Source organism: Engraulis encrasicolus, chromosome 22, assembly GCF_034702125.1.
Source record: "Engraulis encrasicolus isolate BLACKSEA-1 chromosome 22, IST_EnEncr_1.0, whole genome shotgun sequence".
Lineage (NCBI taxonomy): Eukaryota > Metazoa > Chordata > Actinopteri > Clupeiformes > Engraulidae > Engraulis > Engraulis encrasicolus.
The window spans coordinates 2,019,410-2,039,409 of record NC_085878.1 but is presented as its reverse complement, the minus strand read 5'-3'; the positions used below and the strand labels follow the sequence as shown (position 1 = coordinate 2,039,409).

The 20,000-nt window shown below is 44.7% G+C and overlaps 1 protein-coding gene across 1 annotated transcript in view; it reads left to right on the top strand.

Annotated features, from left to right (window-relative positions):
- fbn1 (fibrillin 1) overlaps positions 1 to 20,000 on the top strand; it is a 189,769-nt gene that overhangs the window by 132,601 nt on the left and 37,168 nt on the right. The window contains exons 38-50 of the mRNA XM_063188336.1: positions 358 to 525; positions 2,407 to 2,475; positions 2,724 to 2,849; positions 4,136 to 4,258; positions 6,057 to 6,215; positions 7,126 to 7,197; positions 8,117 to 8,242; positions 9,065 to 9,187; positions 12,557 to 12,682; positions 13,348 to 13,464; positions 13,866 to 13,991; positions 15,894 to 16,013; positions 18,965 to 19,090. Coding sequence (XP_063044406.1) covers positions 358 to 525; positions 2,407 to 2,475; positions 2,724 to 2,849; positions 4,136 to 4,258; positions 6,057 to 6,215; positions 7,126 to 7,197; positions 8,117 to 8,242; positions 9,065 to 9,187; positions 12,557 to 12,682; positions 13,348 to 13,464; positions 13,866 to 13,991; positions 15,894 to 16,013; positions 18,965 to 19,090 — 1,581 coding nt within the window. The remainder of the gene's footprint in view (positions 1 to 357; positions 526 to 2,406; positions 2,476 to 2,723; positions 2,850 to 4,135; positions 4,259 to 6,056; positions 6,216 to 7,125; positions 7,198 to 8,116; positions 8,243 to 9,064; positions 9,188 to 12,556; positions 12,683 to 13,347; positions 13,465 to 13,865; positions 13,992 to 15,893; positions 16,014 to 18,964; positions 19,091 to 20,000) is intronic.

Below are 20,000 nucleotides of genomic sequence, written 5' to 3'. Positions count from 1 at the left end.
AGATGTTAGTTTGTCAGTATTACAGAAGGTCGAAGCAGGCACGTACCGCCCACATGTGCCTGCTGGACCAAAGCAGAATAGCGAAACAACTACAACTATACACTGTTAATGTCCAATTGAAAAAAAAAACGTTTTAATGGTGGGTGTGTGCCTAAAATTTCCTCTATTAAACCTTTAATTCGATGGGTTCTTACTGTTGTTTCAGACTGTGTGGTCCTTGATATACTTGATAAAGTCTTGATATAACTACGCACCTACAATTACTGTAATGTTGCCTGTCCCTTTGGAACACAAGACACATTTTTCTAAGGCCTACATCCATCTGATGTCTGCGTCTGTCTGTCTGGCTTTTTGCAGATACTCGATCTGGCAACTGCTACCTGGATGTGCAGTCGCGTGGCGACGCGTCGGAGAGCCTGCACTGCTCCAACGAGATTGGCCAGGGGGTGTCGAAGGCCTCCTGCTGCTGCTCACAGGGACAGGCCTGGGGCACGCCCTGCGAAGAGTGCCCCTCGCTCAACTCCTGTGAGTTACTCACTCGCTCACTCATCCAGTCATTCACTCACTCACTCATCCACTCACTCACTCACTCACTCACTCACTCAACTCCTGTGAGTTACACACTCACTCACTCATTCACTCAACTCCTGTGAGTTACTCACTCGCTCGTCATTCACTCACTCACCCACTCGCTCGCTCACTCGCTCGCTCGCTCGCTCGCTCACTCAACTCCTGTGAGTTACACACTCACTCATTCACTCACTCAACTCCTGTGAGTTACTCACTCACTCACTCACTCACTCACTCATTCACTCACTCACTCACTCACTCATTCACTCACACATTCACTCACTCATTCACTCACACATTCACTCACTCATTCACTCACACATTCACTCACTCATTCACTCACACATTCACTCACTCATTCACTCACACATTCACTCACACATTCACTCACTCATTCACTCACACATTCACTCACACATTCACTCACACATTCACTCACACATTCACTCACTCATTCACTCACTCACTCACTCCTCCACTCATTCCACCACTCACTCACTCACTCACTCACTCACTCACTCACTCACTCACTCACTCACTCACTCACTCACTCACTCACTCACTCACTCACTCACTCACTCACTCACTCACTCACTCACTCACTTGCTCACTCTATTAATGAGTCAGTCACCTTCACCTTCACCTTCACTTCAACACTGTCAGCGTTATTTCTAGTCAGGCCAGGAGCAATACAAATATTATTTCTGAGCTCTGGAAAAAACGGGAACTCCTCCCATTTTGTCAGGGAGCAAAGAACCAATAGCAAACCAAGGGAGGTGGGTCAACCATGCTGCTTGAGAAACGTTAATTGTTATGCTCTTGGTCAGACCAAGTCTCAAAGAGATTTGAAAGTCGAGGATAATCAGGCGAGGGGGGTCTTATTGTTTACTCGACTTGTTGCGTGACCTGCTGCATGCTCTACTTGTTACTAGCTGCACTGTTAAATGAAAGTGAACTGTTGATTCTGGTAAACAACGTTCCTGATGAGAGTGAGCGTGGGTGGTGGGGGCGGGTGGGGGGTGTGTGAGGCCTGCTATTTGTTAGCTTAACTGTTGCATGACTGATTGCTTAGTGGGGTGGGGTGTAAGTCATTTGAAGGGGGAAAGAGTGGGTGTAAGTCATGTTATTTGTTAGCTGGGTCTACACTGTTGCATGACTACTGGGCATCTGGTAAACAGCGGGCCCGATGCCCGATGGGGGGGGTGATGTGGTGGTGGGTTGGTGAGGTGGTGAGGTGGGGAAAGGTGTAAGTCCTTTGAAAGGGGTAAGTCATTTGTCGGAGTTAAGAGTGGGTGAAACTTAGTCATTTTTTATTTGTTAGATACACCGTTGCATGACCTATGGGCATCTGGGGGCCTATACTACAAAGCTGGTTCAGGAGTAAACCAGGTTAGGTTAACAGGTAAATCATCTAATAGAAGAGCCGCCTGGAGTCCTCTAGTAGATGATTTACCTCTTAAATGCACCTGGTTTACTCCTGAACCAGCTTTGTAGTATAGGCCCCTGGTCCACAGCGGCCCCGTTGCGTTGGAGTGGAAGGTGGGTGGCGGGGGGGGTGTGAGAGGTGTGCTGTAAGTCATGTTATTTATAATTTAGACGGGGTTGCATTGCTGTTGGGGATTCTGGTTACAGCCAGGGAAGCTGACAGGGGGGGACAAAGGGGTATGTTGTCCCGGGCCCAGGGAGAAAGGGGGCCCAGAATTGGGTCTTCATTACATTATACTGTATACAGTATATTGGGTTGGGGGCCCATTTAGTTGATTTTGTCCCGGGCCTGGCCAAAGCTGTCAGCGCCACTGTTAACAGCGGTCCTGATGTGACCTCCTCTCTTTCCAGCGGAGTACAAGACCCTGTGTCCTGGAGGAGAGGGCTTCAGGCCCAACCCCATCACTGTCATCCTGGAAGGTAAATGGCTTTTGCTCGCACAACATTTGTATGTAGCTCTCACACAGAGTACAACACAGTACTGTGTCCACTGCACAGTTCATTTGTTACTTACAATAAAGTAGTCGTAATACATAATGAAAAGCGTACATGACATGTTTTCTCTCCCTCTCTGTAACTGTCTCTGTCTCTCTGTGTCTCTGTGTCTCTCTCTCTCTCTCTCTCTCTCTCTCTCTCTCTCTCTCTTTATTTCTCTATTTGTTTGGAAGATATCAACGAATGTCTGGAGCTTCCGGGTCTCTGCCAAGGAGGAAATTGCATTAATACATTTGGGAGCTTTCAGTGTGAATGTTCAAAGGGCTTTGCGCTGAACGAAGAGAACCGGGTCTGCGAAGGTAAAAAATTTACAAATAAAAAAAGAGGGGGGTGGGGTGGGGGAAAGTCCTGTTTTTGTCTCCCTTCGGGCTGCATCTCTGAAACATTTTAGGCAGAGAGGAAATTGAGAACAGCCGTTTGTTTTCCCAGGAAGGAGAATTGGGGTTGGTGGGGGAGGTGGAGGAGGTGGGGTGGGGTGGGATGGGGTGGGGTGGAGGGTGGCGGAGGGGAAATATCAAAACAAGTAACGCTCACATTTGTTGTCTGGAGTCTCGTCTGCTACGTTCTCCCAGCGTTGCCATGTGTGTCGATAAATCAAGAGGAGCGAGGCTGAGTTAAGGGGATCTAATCCTCTGCAGGAGGCCTGTATGACCTCTCTGTGTGTGTGTGTGTGTGTGTGTGTGTGTGTGTGTGTGTGTGTGTGTGTGTGTGTGTGTGTGTGTGTGTGTGTGTGTGTGTGTATGTGTGTGTGTGTGTGTGTGTGTGTGTGTGCGTGTGCGTGTGCGTGTGCGTGTGCGTGTGCGTTCGTGTGCGTGCGCGTTCGTGTGCGTGCGTGTGTGTGTGTGTTCGTGTGCGTGTGCGTGTGTGTGTGTGTGTTTGCGTGCGTGCTTGTGTGTGTGCGTGCACTGACGTACTTACTTATGCCACATGTCACTGGGGACCGGGTGAATGGGTCCCTGTCACTGTGACAATTGCCATCTACCCAATTGACCCATTCTCACAGAACACACCGTCCTTGGGAAATCGGTACATACATTTGCACTCTCTTTCTGGCCGAAATGTGCTCGAAGCGAAGGCATTTTAATTGAGCCTTGCGCTGATTAGATGGTAGAACGCAACAGTTGTGTTTAATAACTTCTAAGCCTTTATATGAATTTTGTAGTGGATAAGATCAATTTTTCTGTTAGAAAAATAGAAAGCAAGTAAATAATAAATGAACAACCAACAGGGTATTGAATAACAGAGCTAGCTTGTTGTTAGAAATGTCTCTGTGACGCTCAGAGGCAAGGCATGTTAGCAATGAGCATTCTCCCTAATGACACATCCTCACTGTCTCTGCACTGTGTGTGTGTGTGTGTGTGTGTGTGTGTGTGTGTGTGTGTGTGTGTGTGTGTGTGTGTGTGTGTGTGTGTGTGTGTGTGTGTGTGTGTGTGTGTGTGTGTGTGTGTGTGTGTGTTTGTGTGTGTGTGTCTATGTGTTTGTGTCTATGTGTTTGTGTCTATATGTGTGTGTGTATCTATATGTGCGTGTGTGTGTGACACATTTTGTGTCTCTGTGCTATGCTGTGTGTCTTGGCCCGCTCCAGATGTGGATGAGTGTGAGCGTCCAGGCATCTGCGGGCCCGGGCGGTGCTACAACACCATCGGCAACTACACCTGCATCTGTCCGCCAGACTACATGCAAGTCAACGGGGGAAACAACTGCATGGGTAAGAACTAAGAAGAAGTCAGGGCCTCCTTGATTCATTCAACTTGGCCCGACTTGACACAACTTCTGCTTTGTCAGACATGCTGTAGTGTAGAGAGCTTGTTTTCCAGGTTTTTTTTGTTGCTGTGGACCTGTAGCTTTTTATAGAGACACCGTCTGATATTGTCTCAGTCAGACATGTCAGTGCTGTTGTGGTAGACGGTAGTTTCTTAACCCGTTAAGACACGGCGTTATACATTTGCTGTTACCAGAATGGCAATGACCAAGTCGTAGAGCATTACTGAAGGCCCTGTGTTATGTCATAGTATTGTAGCAATGTGGTAGTTAACTTTTCAATGACTATTACAGCGTGCCACTGGAGGTACGCCATGTATTAAGGGGTTAATGTATATCAAGTACTACACAGTACATGCTGCAGTGTTAATTGAACACGTAGAGAGTAGACGTAGCTAGAAGAGTGTAGAATCCGACTCTAATAGTGTGGATTTAACCCGGCAAAATGCATTTAACTGTGTGAACTATACAGTCTTCCACGTGCTTGCTTATGAATGGTGTAGGGTTTGCCTATATAGCATTACACTGCATTTGGCAGACGCTTTATAACCAAAGCGACTAACAAACAAGGACATAATCATAGCCAACATCACTTGCAGATACAAAGTGCACAGGAAATATACAGAACAACAAGTGCAGATGCAAAGAAGTGTTAGTTTATTTTATTTTATTTTTTTTAAGAGTAGAGTACACACTCCCACATACATAGCCTACACATTATGTCAAGAGTCTGGCCTCGGGCTAAGGCAACTCAAACATTAGTCTAGTACAGTGGTTCTCAACTGGAACAGTCTTGGGACCCACCATTTTCCACTCTCATTCAGTCGCGACCTAATTTTTTTAAGCGATACTCGAATAACTGGTTGCATGCTGCTATCTTGCATAAACATTCTGATTTTATCTATGACGACAGATGACACAAGTTCAATCGCCTATCAAAATAAAAGTTGTAAATTGTTGCAGGAAAAGTTGGATTTTTTTTTTTTTTTTAGCGAATCAATGAATTATGATTTTGTTTTTACAACATGGCTCTGCGACCCACCAATGACCCCTCCGCGACCCACCAGTTGAGAAGGACTGGTCTAGTAGATAGTCACGAAAGAGGAGAGTCGCTATATAGCGAGCTAGCGAGCATGTGGGGAGACGAGAGCAGACAGCTGTTGATGCTTCTTGGAGCGCTACTCGGAGTATCTGCCCTTAATGACAGCTGCTCTGTCAACACGCGCACGCAGACGATATGCTGCGATGCATCATGCTCAGTAAATGCATGTTGATGACGGATGTAGAAAAACGACTTTGGCACCCTGTGTCTTTCTGCTATAGCTTGACGATTTTATAGTGTACTAGAAGAACGTAAAGTTTATAGTTAGGAGTCTGGAGGACAGCTCTAGAACAAAGCAGACTCACAACTGTAGTAAACAATCGAATATATAACGGACACTGCTGTGATATGGGATACTTACACGCATCTGTGTGTGTGTCTGTGTGTGTGTCTGTCTGTCTGTCTCTCTCTCTGTGTGTGTGTGTGTGTGTGTGTGTGTGTGTGTGTGTGTGTGTGTGTGTGTGTGTGTGTGTGTGTGTGTGTCTGTCTGTCTGTCTGTCTGTCTGTCTCTGTGTGTGTGTCTCTGTATGTGTGTGTGTGTGTGTGTGTGTGTGTGTGTGCGTGCGTGCGTGCGTGCGTGTGTCTGTGTGTGTGTCTGTGTGTGTGTGTCTGTGTGTGTGTCTGTGTGACATATGATCGTCAGACATGAGGAAGAGCCTGTGCTTCAGGCACTACTACTCAGACAACCACACGTGTGACGGGGAGCTGACCTTCAACGTCACCAAGAAGATGTGCTGCTGCTCCTACAACATCGGCCGCGCCTGGAACAAACCCTGCGAGCAGTGCCCTGTACCCAGCACAAGTTGGTGACACGTCTTCTTGTCTAATACGCCTTTTTCACGAAGACGATGTCAAATAACTTTAATATAAGTCAAATATAAGTTATATTGTGAGCCGCGCCCTGTACCCAGCACAAGTTGGTGTAACTTCTTCTTGTCTAATTCACCTTTTTCACGATGACGTCAAATAAGTTACATTTTGAAGCAAAACAGCTATAAACCGCTACCAGTTTAGCTAACACTTTAGAATAACTATTCCTAAAGGTTTATAAAGACTTAATAAATAATAAACTATTTATCAACAAAACATTTACATGTGCTTGTAAATGAGGAAGAAATAAAATGTTAACACAGAAGACACAGAGTAGTCCTGTCGGTCCTAGAAGTTTGTCCTCCAAAGACCAGAAGGCATGAAACAACTGGATACAGAGAAATATTCAACAGGCAAACACACATAAAACTCATCCAGTAGAAGTCGATTCCCACCCCACTGTGCAGTCGTAATTTGGTTCTTACTCATTTACAAACATTTGTGATTTGTTAATCATTAGTTCATTAATAAATATTAGGTATTTATAAAGCTATATATAACGCTTTTTATGGCCCGTTAAGTGAAGTGTTACCACTTTGACTGCATAGAATCGAAGTTGCTTCATGTCATGAGAAAAAGGCCCATAACAAAGTCTTAGCTTGGTTTCTTTTATTCAATCTTAACATTATTCATTATTCTTATTCTTTAAGTTAACGTATTCTTATTCTTCCTCCTCCTCCTCCTCCTCCTCCTCCTCCTCCTCCTCCTCCTCCTCCTCTTCTTCGTCTTCTTCTTCTTCTTCTTCTTCTTCTTCTTCTTCTTCTTCTTCTTCTTCTTCTTCTTCTTCTTCTTCTTCTTCTTCTTCTTCTTCTTCTTCTTCTCCTCCTCCTTCACCTTCACAGCTGAGTTTGCCACCCTCTGCGGCAGTGAGAGACCTGGATATTACATTGACATTTACACCGGACAGGTCATCGGTACGTATTAGTGGAAAACTTTTCTGTGTACGGTTTTGCTGATCAACATTCATTTTTTGCCCACAATGCACAGATTTCAATTGTTTGCATTACAGATGGTGTAGTTGATTGCAGACGCATTACAGATGGGGTTGTTGATGTTCAGTGTCGTATTACCTCAAACCCAACTCAGTTGTTTATTAATCGTTTCTCACTAAAACTGAAGGGGGGATACTATATCCAGGCACTGGATTTAAATGTCCAGGCACACTGGATTTGCTCTTAGGCCGAGGTCTCAAAAGTAAAAGTAAAAACAAGAAGCACAATTTCCTTTCAACACTGTTAACTCATTTGAATAACCATAATAACCACTCATTTGAATAACCATAATAACCACTCATTTGAATAACCTTTGCGCTGGTTGAATCAAATTTGTGGTGGGTTCTTTAATGTTTTTTTGGTAACACTTTATTTTAGGGATACATCTATTAGCACTAATACATACAATATGCCTGTATAAGTAACTTGTAAGGCATGTACAAAGCAAAATCAAACATTTGTTAGGCATGTATTCGCAAATGTCTTGTTCATGCACAATAAGGGATTTATTACCAATTTAAACTTAGTAAGGACCTAGTAGGCCTTAGCGTTTGCTTAGTACATGTATTAGTGCTTATAGATGTATTTCTAAAATAAAGTGTTACCGTTTTTTTGTGTTTTTCAGTAACAACACAGTCTATCCACCTCATTAGGTACAATGGAGTAAATGGTGTAACAGCTATGTAATATCATGGGATAGTGTTGCACTTACACCATAAGTGTACTTTTACTTTTACTTTTGACACCTCTGCTGCTGGGCTAATGTGATGCATTACAAAAAAAACAATGAGTATCTCCTGTAAGATTATCATCAGGTGTTTGTTGTTGTGTGGTTTGACAGACATTGATGAGTGCAGGGAGATCGCTGGGCTGTGTGAGAATGGCGTGTGCATCAATATGATCGGCAGCTTCAGGTGTGAGTGCCCCATGGGATTCGTCTACAACGACAAGCTCCTCATCTGTGAAGGTTGGTACTAGGGGTCGACCGATACAGGTTTTTTAATGGCCGATGCCATACCGATTTTTTTTTCCATCACCCTTGGCCGATACCCGATTTCCGATACCCGATATTTGGGGCCGATATGGGTTTTAAAAAAAAAGGTACAAAAATGACAAATATTCCAGGTCTCAAGTTAAAAATAAACATTCCTTTAGCATTATCAAATTGAGGTAGAACTTGTAACATTTAAACACCCACTCTAACAATCAAGTAATGTCTAACAATCAAGTAATAAAAAAATAAAGTGTCTTGGTGCTTTTAAAAAAACCCAAATGACATAAAATAATAAATATTGCGTATCGGCCGATACGATACACTTAAAAAATGCAAATATCCCCCGATATCGGACCGATATATATATCGGTCTATCCTTAGTTGGTACATCGCCACACTCTGCTGTGTTTGACACATTACATACAGTTAATCACTTCACTCTTCTGTGTGTGTGTGTGTGTGTGTGTGTGTGTGTGTGTGTGTGTGTGTGTGTGTGTGTGTGTGTGTGTGTGTGTGTGTGTGTGTGTGTGTGTGTTTGTGTCTGTGTCTGTGTCTGTGTCTGTGTCTGTGTCTGTGTTTCTGTCTATGCATCTGTGTGCGTGTGTGTGTGTGTGTGTGTGTGTTTGTGTGTGTGTGTGTGTGTGTGTGTGTGTGTGTGTGTGTGTGTGTGTGTGTGTGTGTGTGTGTGTGTGTGTGTGTGTGTGTGTGTGTGTGTGTGTGTGTGTGTGTGTGTGTGTGTGTGTGTGTGTGTGTGCCCGTGTTTGTTATTATATCATCAACACCCCATATCGTCAGACATTGACGAGTGCCAGAATGGTCCGGTGTGCCAGCAGAACGCGGCCTGTCTCAACCTGCCAGGAAGCTACCGCTGTGAGTGCAAGCCAGGCTACCGCTTCACCCCCACCGGACAGTGCCTTGGTAAGCAACCCTCTCTCTCTCTCTCTCTCTCTCTCTCTCTCTCTCTCTCTCTCTCTCTCTCTCTCTCTCTCTCTCTCTTTCTCTCTCTCTCTATCTCTCTCTCTCTTCCGATTTCCTTTCTTTTTGAAAGTATTTTTTGGGGGGGCTTTACAAGCCTTTATTGGTGTTTGTCAGACAGGACAGTGAAGCAGAGACAGGAAGTGAGTTGGGAGAGAGAGACGGGGAAGGGCTGGCAAAGGACCCGGGCCGGGTCGACCATGTACAACTTCAACTTCAACTTTCAACTTTTTCAACTTTTCAACTTTATTGTCCCCAGAAGGGACGATTAGGTGTGCAGCAAGACATAAGCACATATAGACAGCAACAACATATACCACAGGACAGACATAAAGTGTAGTGGATGAGTGCCCTACCATTTGCGCTAAGGTAGGGCCCGCATCCGATTTCCTGCACCCCTGCTCTACCTCCTCACCCCACTTTGAGGAACACCGCTCTATAGTAACTGCAGACCAGTTACTCAGTGTTGATACTTTTCTTGGAAACTGCGGCAGGTTTTGTTTTTTACTTCTACTTCTGATTTTGCTTTGGCCACCCCAGTGCAGTCATGATCCCTCTTGGGCAGAATCACTTAGTCAAAGAAAATGAAAAGAATGCCGCACAGCAAGAAGCCAGCACCTCAAGAAAGACCTTATTGGTGTGCGATACCTCTTTTCTTCTACAGAGTCATTTAGTCAGCGTCATGTCTCTGGGTGACCCTGAGTCACCGTGTGTGTTTACATAGAGGTTAGTATTTTGTTTACATAGAGGTTAGTATTTTGTTTACATAGAGGTTAGTATTTTGTTTACATAGAGGTTAGTATTTTGTTTACATAGAGGTTAGTATTTTGTTTACATAGAGGTTAGTATTTTGTTTACGATGGGCGGCTCCACATTTACACATGTAAACATTGTATCCTGGCTTCAGTGATGCCAAACAGTTACTAGTTGTGTAGAGGAAGAAGAAGAAAAAGAAGAGGAAGAAGAAGAAGAAGAAGAAGATGAAAAAGAAGAAGAAGAAAAAGAAGAGGAGGAAGAAGAAGAAGAACAAGAAGAAAAAGAAGAGAAAGAAGAAGAAAAAGAAGAGGAAGAAAAAGAAGAAGAAGAAAAATAAGAGGAAGAAGAAGAAGAAGAAGAAGAAGAAGAAGAAGAAGAAAGAATAGGAAGAAGAAAAAGAAGAGGAAGAAGATGAAGAATAAGAAGAAGAGGAAGAAGAAGAAAGAATAGGAAGAATAGTGCCTGTTTGAGACGTGAACCCAGTTGGGTCATCTCCTGTGTTATTCTGAAATTCATTTCTCAATGCAATATGTCCAATATGTCACATTTTACCCCCAAAAGAAAATGAAACCATAGAGAATACCACCGCTAATATTTTGGCTCGAGACACTTTGACCATGATACAAAAACAAAACAAAACAAAACTCACAGAAAAACCTCAAAATGAATGTCAGCCTTGTTGCCTGTAACCAACCCAAAAGGTCTCAAGACTCACTCAGGAAGTTCTAAACTGTGAAATACGAAAATATCCCCGCCCCCCACAGATTTTTTGGCATCTCCCAAATCATGAACTGTGCCCCTGCGAGAACAGCGTCTTGAGACAACGAACCCCACCCCACCCCACCCCACCCCACCCCAACCCATCCCTCTCCTGACCCCCCACCACCACCACTACGCCACCCCAAAGTGCCCCGCATCTCCGCTCCAAACTCCCCTGGCATGAAAGGGAAACATTAAGACTTGAGCTATGCTCTGTTATAACTGGACAACAGCGGGAGCTATTTCAAGCTCAGGAGGAGGGCCATCCATCACACCAGCCCGACCCCGATCCAAGAGCACTACGGCGGGGATCCAACGCTGCTGTTGCTGCTTTCGCCTGCTGGTGCTGCAGTGTGGTGTGTGTGTGTGTGGGGGGGGGGGGGGGTTCTGCGGCTGCTGTGGCTGCTGCTGCTGTTGGATAAGGAGATGAGGAGGAGAGGAGTTGGGGGGGTAGGTGGTGGATTTTTAAAATTATTTTTATTTATTTATTTATTACTTTTTTTGCGAGCGGCCCCTCGCTGGATGAGTCAGGGTCTGGGAATGCTCACCCTGCAGGCTTCCCACCGGCTGGACTTGTTTTGTGGAGAGCAGAATAGCTCTAGCTCTCTCTCTCTGTGTTGGTTGGAGGCCAAAGGTAGCTAAGGCAGCGAGCTGGGGATGGGGACGGAGAGAGGGAGGGAGAGGGAGAGTGGAGATGGGGACGGAGAGAGGGAGGGAGAGGGAGAGTGGAGATGGGGATGGAGAGAGGGAGAGTGGGGATGGGGACGGAGAGAGGGAGAGAGGGGATGGAGAGAGGGAGGGAGGGAGAGGGAGAGGGAGAGTGGGGATGGCGAGAGGGAGGGAGAGAGAGAGAGGGAGAGAGGGGATGGAGAGAGGGGGAGAGGGAGGGAGAGGGAGCGGGAGAGTGGAGATGGGGATGGAGAGAGAGAGAGGGAGAGTGGAGAGTGGAGAGGGAGAGAGAGAGAGAAAGAGGGAGAGGGAGATGGGGATGGAGAGGGAGATGGGGATGGAGAGGGAGAGGGAAACATGGAGGATGTGATGATGATGATGATGGTGGTGGTGGTGGAGATGGGCATTGGACTAAGGCAGCGAGCGGGGATGGGGATATGAGGTTGGAGAGGAATATGGAGAATGTGATAATGAGGATGATGATGATGATTCTACTGATGATGATGATGATGATGATGATGATGATGATGATGATAGTAGGAATTTGACTAAGTGAGGGAGCGGGGGAGAGTGGGGAGGAAGAAGGAGAGGCGGAGAGGGAAACATGGAGGACGTTATGATGATGATGATGATGATGATGATGGAGATGGAGATGGGGATTGGACTAAGAGCGACGGGAATAGAGTGGAGGACATTATGGTCTTGGTGGGGGGTGGGGTGGAGGGGGGGGGTATTTGGACTGATGACATGACATGTTGTGACATGATGGATGGTGGAGAGGGGATTGAGGGAGAAGTACATCATGTTCATACTATTGAGATTCTGACACATGAGTATTGGGTTTGAAAGTCGAAAGTCTGGTGTGCGTCAGACTTTTGATTTTCAAAATCCACTTATTAAAGCATTGCATGGTTTATAGTATGTCCACAAAAATGATCGCCCCCCAGTCCCCCAGCCCCCGCCCACCCACCCTAACCCATTAAAATCAACCCAGAACCAGAACCAAAACCAGCCAGTACCCACCACCAGTACTGACTGACTGAATGAAGGACATATTCTGATTGCCACAGATGATTACGATGATAACGGTGATAACGGTGACTGTGTGCCTTATTTCTCTCTCTGCAGATCGTAACGAGTGCATTGAGACCCCCAACGTCTGCCACCCTGGACAGTGCATTGACACCGTGGGAAGCTACCGTTGCCACTGCCCACAGGGATACAAGGCCACCACAGACCAGTCCATGTGCATAGGTAACCAGCATTCAGCACTTGCATTCGTGCCAGTTTGTTTACGGTATACCGGTGTATGTATACACAGTATGTTTACATATTTACTGTATGAGTATGTGAAGCTGTATGAATGTGTTGTGTCATGTACTGTATGTATACAAGTAGCCCATATAAGCATGTTCAGGTATGTATGTATGTGTTTATTTACAGTATGTACTTTATGTATGCATGTATGTGCTAGGCTATGTACAGGAATGTATGTATGTATGTATGTATGTATGTATGTATGTATGTATGTGTGTATGTGTGTATGTGTGTATGTATGTATGTATGTATGTGTGTATGTGTGTATGTATGTATGTATGTATGTATGTATGTACACGTATGTATGTATGTATGTATGTATGTATGTATGTATGTATGTATGTATGTATGTATGTATGTATGTATGTATGTATGTATGTATGTATGTATGTATGTATGTGTGTATGTATGTATGTATGTATGTATGTATGTATGTATGTATGTATGTATGTATGTATGTATGTATGTATGTATGTACACACTGCATATAAATGTCTGTTAATGAATGCATGTATGCCTGTTCCTATCCACTTTGCACATGTGCCATTACTATGTATATATTCTAATGTTGATGGATGATGCTTTTTATTTTTGCATGTTAGACGTGGATGAGTGCGAACGGCAGCCGTGTGGCAATGGAACCTGCAAGAACACACTGGGGTCCTACAACTGCATCTGCTACCCCGGCTTCGAGCAGTCGCACAACAACGACTGCATTGGTAAGCCTGGAGGAGTGTGACTGTGACACATGAACACACACACAAACACATGAACATGAACACACACACACACACACACACACACACACACACACACACACACACACACACACACACACACACACACACACACACACACACACACACACACACACACACACACACTGTAGTGTTACCAAACTGACAGTTCACTGACATGATTATCACTCAGAAATATTTTTATCAAAGAAATTGCACTTGGTAGTGCTGCAATGTCCGGCCTACTAGTCTTCGTTGTTTGACTGTTTGCCACAAGATCTGTTTTGCTGCAGCTGTTGTTGGCACAAACTGTTTGCCGTGCTGCTTATTGTTGAGTGTGATTTGTGATTTGTTTATTAATTTTTTTGGTTTTTGTTTTTCAGACATGGACGAGTGCGCCACGCAGCGAGGCCTGTGTCGCAACGGGGTGTGCCATAACACGGTGGGCTCGTTCCAGTGTGTGTGCCGGGACGGCTACGAGCTCACGTCAGACGGGAGGATGTGTGTGGGTAAGAGGAAGCCCCTTGCCCCCAGTGCAGCGGCCGCCGCCAACACAAACAGGATGCCGCTGCGATTTCTTGTGGCTAATTTTTGAGGTTGTTGCAAAAGAGAGGATGGAGATGGATAAGGGGGGAATTTCAGCAAGTTTATGCAGTAGTAATACGACGTTAACAGATGACCAAAGATAGCCTTGTCCTGAGACCATGATGTTGCTGTCAAGAAAACACAGCAAAAGTAGCCGTTATTCCTTACGAGTAAAAAACATGTACTGGATGGATGTTAATGAATACTTTGCATGCTTTATGAATGCAATATACTAGTGGTCTCCAAATGGTGGACTGCGGGCCAGATCCGGCCCAGGCATGGCAAACATTTGGCCCGCCTTGAGGTTGGAACACATCCAAACATATGTGTGTGCTACTGTATCTGTGGCCATATGTGTTCGGGCTGTTTGTTTGGCCCTCAGCCTCATTTTACATACATAATTTGGCCCTTGGGGAAAAGTAATTGGAGACCACTGTAATATACTGTACAACTACTGTATGTGGTCTTTTGAGGATGAGGTTTATAGCGGAGCAATGCAGTGCTTTTTTATCTGCAATACCCAAAGAGAAATCACATGAGCCTCCAGTACTGTATAACCGTACGAACACACCACCGGCGTTGAACACGTGGAAAGATGCGGAAGTAATTGACTTTGTATGGGAGACCAGTTATGTTCTCATTCTTAAAGTGATACTGTCCCATTCTTGGAAATAAGCTTATTTTACACCTCCCCTTGAGTTAAATAATAGGGTTGTACCATTTTCCTGTACTTTCAACAGTTTTGTAGCTATGGCAGTGCAGATTTGACCTCCAAGCTAACAGTTAACATTGAGTCCTATGAGACCAGTTAGCTGCCCGCTGGTCTCATAGGACTCAATGTTAACAGCTAGCATGAAGGTAAAATCTGCACTACCATACCCAGAGAACGGTTGAACGTATACAGGAGAACGGTAAAACCCTATTATTTACAGCGAACGTTCTATGAAAGAGAGGCGAGTAGGCGAGCAAGCGAGAAGCTAGTAAATAGCAGCGACGTGTGTGTACGGCCCTTAAGAGCATGTCAATGTCTGTATCTAATGTCCCGTGTCTTCCCTGTGGAGCAGACAGACCAGTTCTAAGAGCATGTCAAGGCTCCCATCTGTGGTTGACTGTGTAGATCTTGTTCTAAGAATGTACCAGAGTCCATCTAATGCTCTTGTGACAAGAACATTATCTGATCTACAAGGAAAACATGGCAATGTTACCATCTTAAATATAGCCTGTGGACCAGCTGTGTTCTCGTTCTAACAATGTTCTCATCTAATGTTGGGCTCATTCCCACTACACAAGATATGATATTGTTCCATATCAAGGTTTCCATCTAATATGTCCCTTCTAAAATATAGGTATACCCTGTGGACCAGCTATGTTCTTGATAGCGATGTACTAAATCCTGCTTTTTAATGTTCTGCTTAATACCGAATCCAAATTTGAAACCAAATACCGAATCCTACTCTGATCAGCAGGTACATTATAATGCAATGAAAACCGTTGCACAATGTATTTTCTTTTCGTAACAGTAAGATAGAAATACTTCATGCTGAAGGAATTATTTTATTTTAAAATGCAAAAACACAGGCAATAACTTCTCTTAAACATTGACAACATAATCATGCCGCTCTTACACATGCAGGATTTGGTTGAGACTGTAGGCTCTGTACCCGGCGCTCTAGTGTTCGGCCAAACAGAAAACCGAACCATGTCAAGAAGGCTGAATCTAGCCCGAATCCGAAAGCGAATCTTGGATTCGATGCATCTCTAGTTCTTGTTCTAACACCATACGACGTTCTTCCCGACATGTAATGGTCTTGTTTATTCCCTTGCAGATATCAACGAGTGTGCGGACAACCCTGGAACCTGCGGCCCCGGAACATGTCAGAACCTGGACGGGTCCTACAGGTGCATCTGCCCCAACGGCTACTACGTCATCAACGAGAAGTGTGAAGGTATGAAGTCTGTAAAGTGGAAGAGGAGACAAGGGGCGGTTCCAGACATTTATTCTTGGGGTGGCAAAGGGGTGGCGAAATGTATTTCAGGGGGGCATGCTCCTACACTAAGGGAAAATAATAAACGCTATATAATCGACACACACACTTATGTGATACAGTGAATCCCTTAAAGTGAAACCCTGCAACCTAAAGTTCTATGTCTGAAATGATATCAAGCATTAAGGCTATTGGTCACAATCAGGGCTCTTAATTGGGGTGGCAAATCATATTTCTGGGGGGGCAAATGCCACCCCTTGCCACCCCTTAGAACCGTCCCTGGAGGAGACGCGCTCACACTATCGCGTACTGATAAATACAGATTATAACCGAGTGCTGAATCCCACGTGAAACATTGATTAAGGAAGGAGGCGAAGGACGGAAATCTTCCGATTTTTTCAGCCGAATAAACAGAAAAATCTGAAGAGTGCTGTCCTTCTCTTCCTTCATTCATCAAGATATGACGTTAGCATCTAGCGCTAGCGATCACGTTTTTTGAGAGATTGTCCATTGTCCACATATCACACATGACATGGTGAAAGTACACGGTTGGCACCGAGCAGACATATTTGTGAGAGATAGTCATAGACCACCACATTGCATTGCATCATGCGTGTGTGTGTGTGTGTGTGTGTGTGTGTGTGTGTGTGTGTGTGTGTGTGTGTGTGTGTGTGTGTGTGTGTGTGTGTGTGTGTGTGTGTGTGTGTGTGTGTGTGTACTTGTGTGAGTGTGTGTGTGTGTGTGTGTGCGCGTTCATCAGCTTCGAAAAATGTATGATAATGTGTTGCAGACGAGCCCTTGAGACGTGCTCTCCATTCCTAGTGTCAGGGGATAAAAGATGAGCACTGTGCTTTGGTCATAAGTCTGCGGAATTAAGCCCAGCTCCGCATCTGTTGCCTTTTGTGGATGCATGCGGTTGAATTAAGCAGACACACACACATGGGCGTGCGCACACACACACACACACACACACACACACACACACACACACATACACACACACAAACACACACACACACACACACACACACACACACACACACACACACACACACACACACACACACACACAGCGCAGACATGATGAAAGGAACTTTGCGTTCTTACCTACACACACACACACACACACACACACACACACACACACACACACACACACACACACACACACACACACACACACACACATGATGAAAGGAACTTTGCGTTCTTACCTACATACACACACACACACACACACACACACACACACACACACACACACACACACACACACACACACACACACACACACACACACACACACACACACACACACAGAGTAGACATGATGAAAGGAATGGTGCGTTCTGACCTACACCTTCTTCTGTCTCTACTGCAGTTCATCACATATACTGTACATGATAAACATGTAGGTTGGGTTCAATAGATTCATATACTAGGTGATGTGGGAAAGAGAATGTTTTATGTGCTACATGGAACTCCAGACATACTCCTTTGCAACTTTTGACACTTTTAAGGTGTCTGGTGTACGGTTTTTATGACTTTTTATTCCCTTCTACCAAAAAAAAAACCCAGGTCTGCAAGCACTTTGGAGCCGTGTTTTAGGAGTTAAATGAAACCATACAACTTCTTAGCGAACGAAAACAGCATTTGCTGACAGTGTCCCGTTCGAACTGGAGGAGGCACTCAGAGAAACACACCTGTTCACACAAGTTTGCGGTCACAAGCTCTCTGTGGTCTAGGCTAGCAGTGCTCAGGTGGAGCCGTGTCTACGGCCACAGGCCAATTGTGCTGAGTTGGGCAGGAAGGCCAGAGTTGTTTAAAAGAAAAGGAAAGCAAAAAAAAACCCTCTTGTCAACTTTATTCAGTCTCCCTTTAAAAACCACAGATGAGTTTGCTGGGGCCATGGCCTCTGTTTGTTTTGTCTGTCACCCTCTACATTGAGTTGTGTTTCATGTCTTCAGATTTCATGGATCTCTGTATTGAGTTACAGGGAGGCCGCACTAGTTTTGCATCATAAGCATGATATTATTTAAAACTTGCAAATAGCGGTATGAAGTGGTTATGAGCTGAGAAGGAATCCTGCTGACAATTTCTCATTCTGAAAGCATTCTTAAAACATTCCCACATAGCTGTAAAAACATGGATTTTATCCATTCTTGCCATATGTCAAAGCAGTGCTATTTACTAGAAGCAGGGTTGCTAGTAGATGAATGATGATGTCCAGCCCAAGAAATGCTTATTTTTATTTTGTATTTTTTTTTAAAATGCCAGAGGCGCTAAATCCTTCCCAATTTGCACTAAATTCTATTGATTTCTCTGGCAATAAATTAACTCAAATAATCCTGCCCAATACCATTTTTACCCACGCTAAACCATCCTAAACAGCCCAATCTGGCAACAAACAACTCAGGAACATTTTTTAGTCATGATCTCTGCACAGTCTGGGAAATGTAATGTTTCAAGAATGCATTTCTCATGTTTATATGCTAGCCTGAAAACATAACACTTGTCAAAAACAAAGACTGCAGCAGAGAGAGTAGAGAGAGAGAGGTTCCATTGGCCCATTGTTTCCGGGTTCTATTGTGGGGGGGAAATCCCCCTTTAGGCAGACCTAGAGAGACCTAAGGACTGTTCTATTCAATGCTAGGAGCATTATGACACGCCCCTTTAGGCAGACCGGAACCTGGTCACGTTAGGTGCCCATAGAAACCTATTACATTGGCATATCTCTATACTTAAAGAATCTCTGACTGCAGTCTTATGTCAAGATGTTGACAGCACAGCATGCTGAGCACAATATGAAATGTGAAATGTTCCCTTCTTGGCAGAGCGCTCCATGTTTGGAGATAAATACATTATTTTTGATTGACGGATTCATTGCCTTTCATGTTTTTTTCTTATGGCAGATATTGATGAGTGCACTCAGAGTCCCGATATCTGCATCTCTGGCACCTGCACTAACACACCCGGAGGATTCAAATGTGACTGTCCCGAGGGCTACCAACTCACCTCGTCTGGACGCAGATGTCTGGGTAAGGCTTTTTCAAATGGCACGCTATGCTTACAGTAGAAGCTCAATGGCCGTTGTTTTACAGGATTACACGTGCACATTACAAAATGTAGTGTTAATTAAACTCTTAGAGAGTACTTTGTGACCAAATACACTGCCTGGGTAAGGCTTTATAGGTTTTATTAGTAGCATACTTACGGTGAATTCCATTACACCCCTTAGCCAAGGCCTGGGCAATTCTTTTGGCCTGAGGGACACATTGGGTGTAGAATATGGATCGCAGGGCCAGATGTGGCAGGCAACATGCCTTTGCCAGTAATGAGAAATACTTTAATTACATAATTTGGTGTTTCAAACCTGCACAGTGCAATATTTAGATGTGACCTTGATGAATCTCACACCCTTGCAACACCCTTTGCTTTTTTAAAGAATTTTAAGTGTGAGTAAGATACTTTGGATTTAAAAGGCTCTGTGGGCCAGATGAAATGGCTCAGCGGGCCGCATGTGGCCCCCGGGCCTGAGTTTGCCCACTCCTGCCTTAGCCCTACGCCTTTCCCCTTTGCCTCCGTCTTACGCGTCCACGTGTAGGGGTAGTGGCGATTTACGTTCAGACAGATGGGTAGGTGTACGGCGAAGGGCTTTCCAGATTTTCCAACACCAGACTCCACGACGGAGGGCTACGACAGGTTTCCCTGGATGCATTGCAAATTAATTTAAAAATTGGCGGCAAGCATGGAATTAGTGACAGCTGTGAGTGTCATTCCATGATTGTTGAAAGGGTATCCCAATTTGTAGCGGTTGCGTTTCAAGCCCTTCACCTTACAGCTTCGTTGGAAAGCACGAGGGGCATGGGGTAGGCGTAGGGGTAGGGGTAGAGATTAGTAATGGGAAAGGCCCTTAGTAGTTCAATTGCTCTAATTGTACAGGATTAC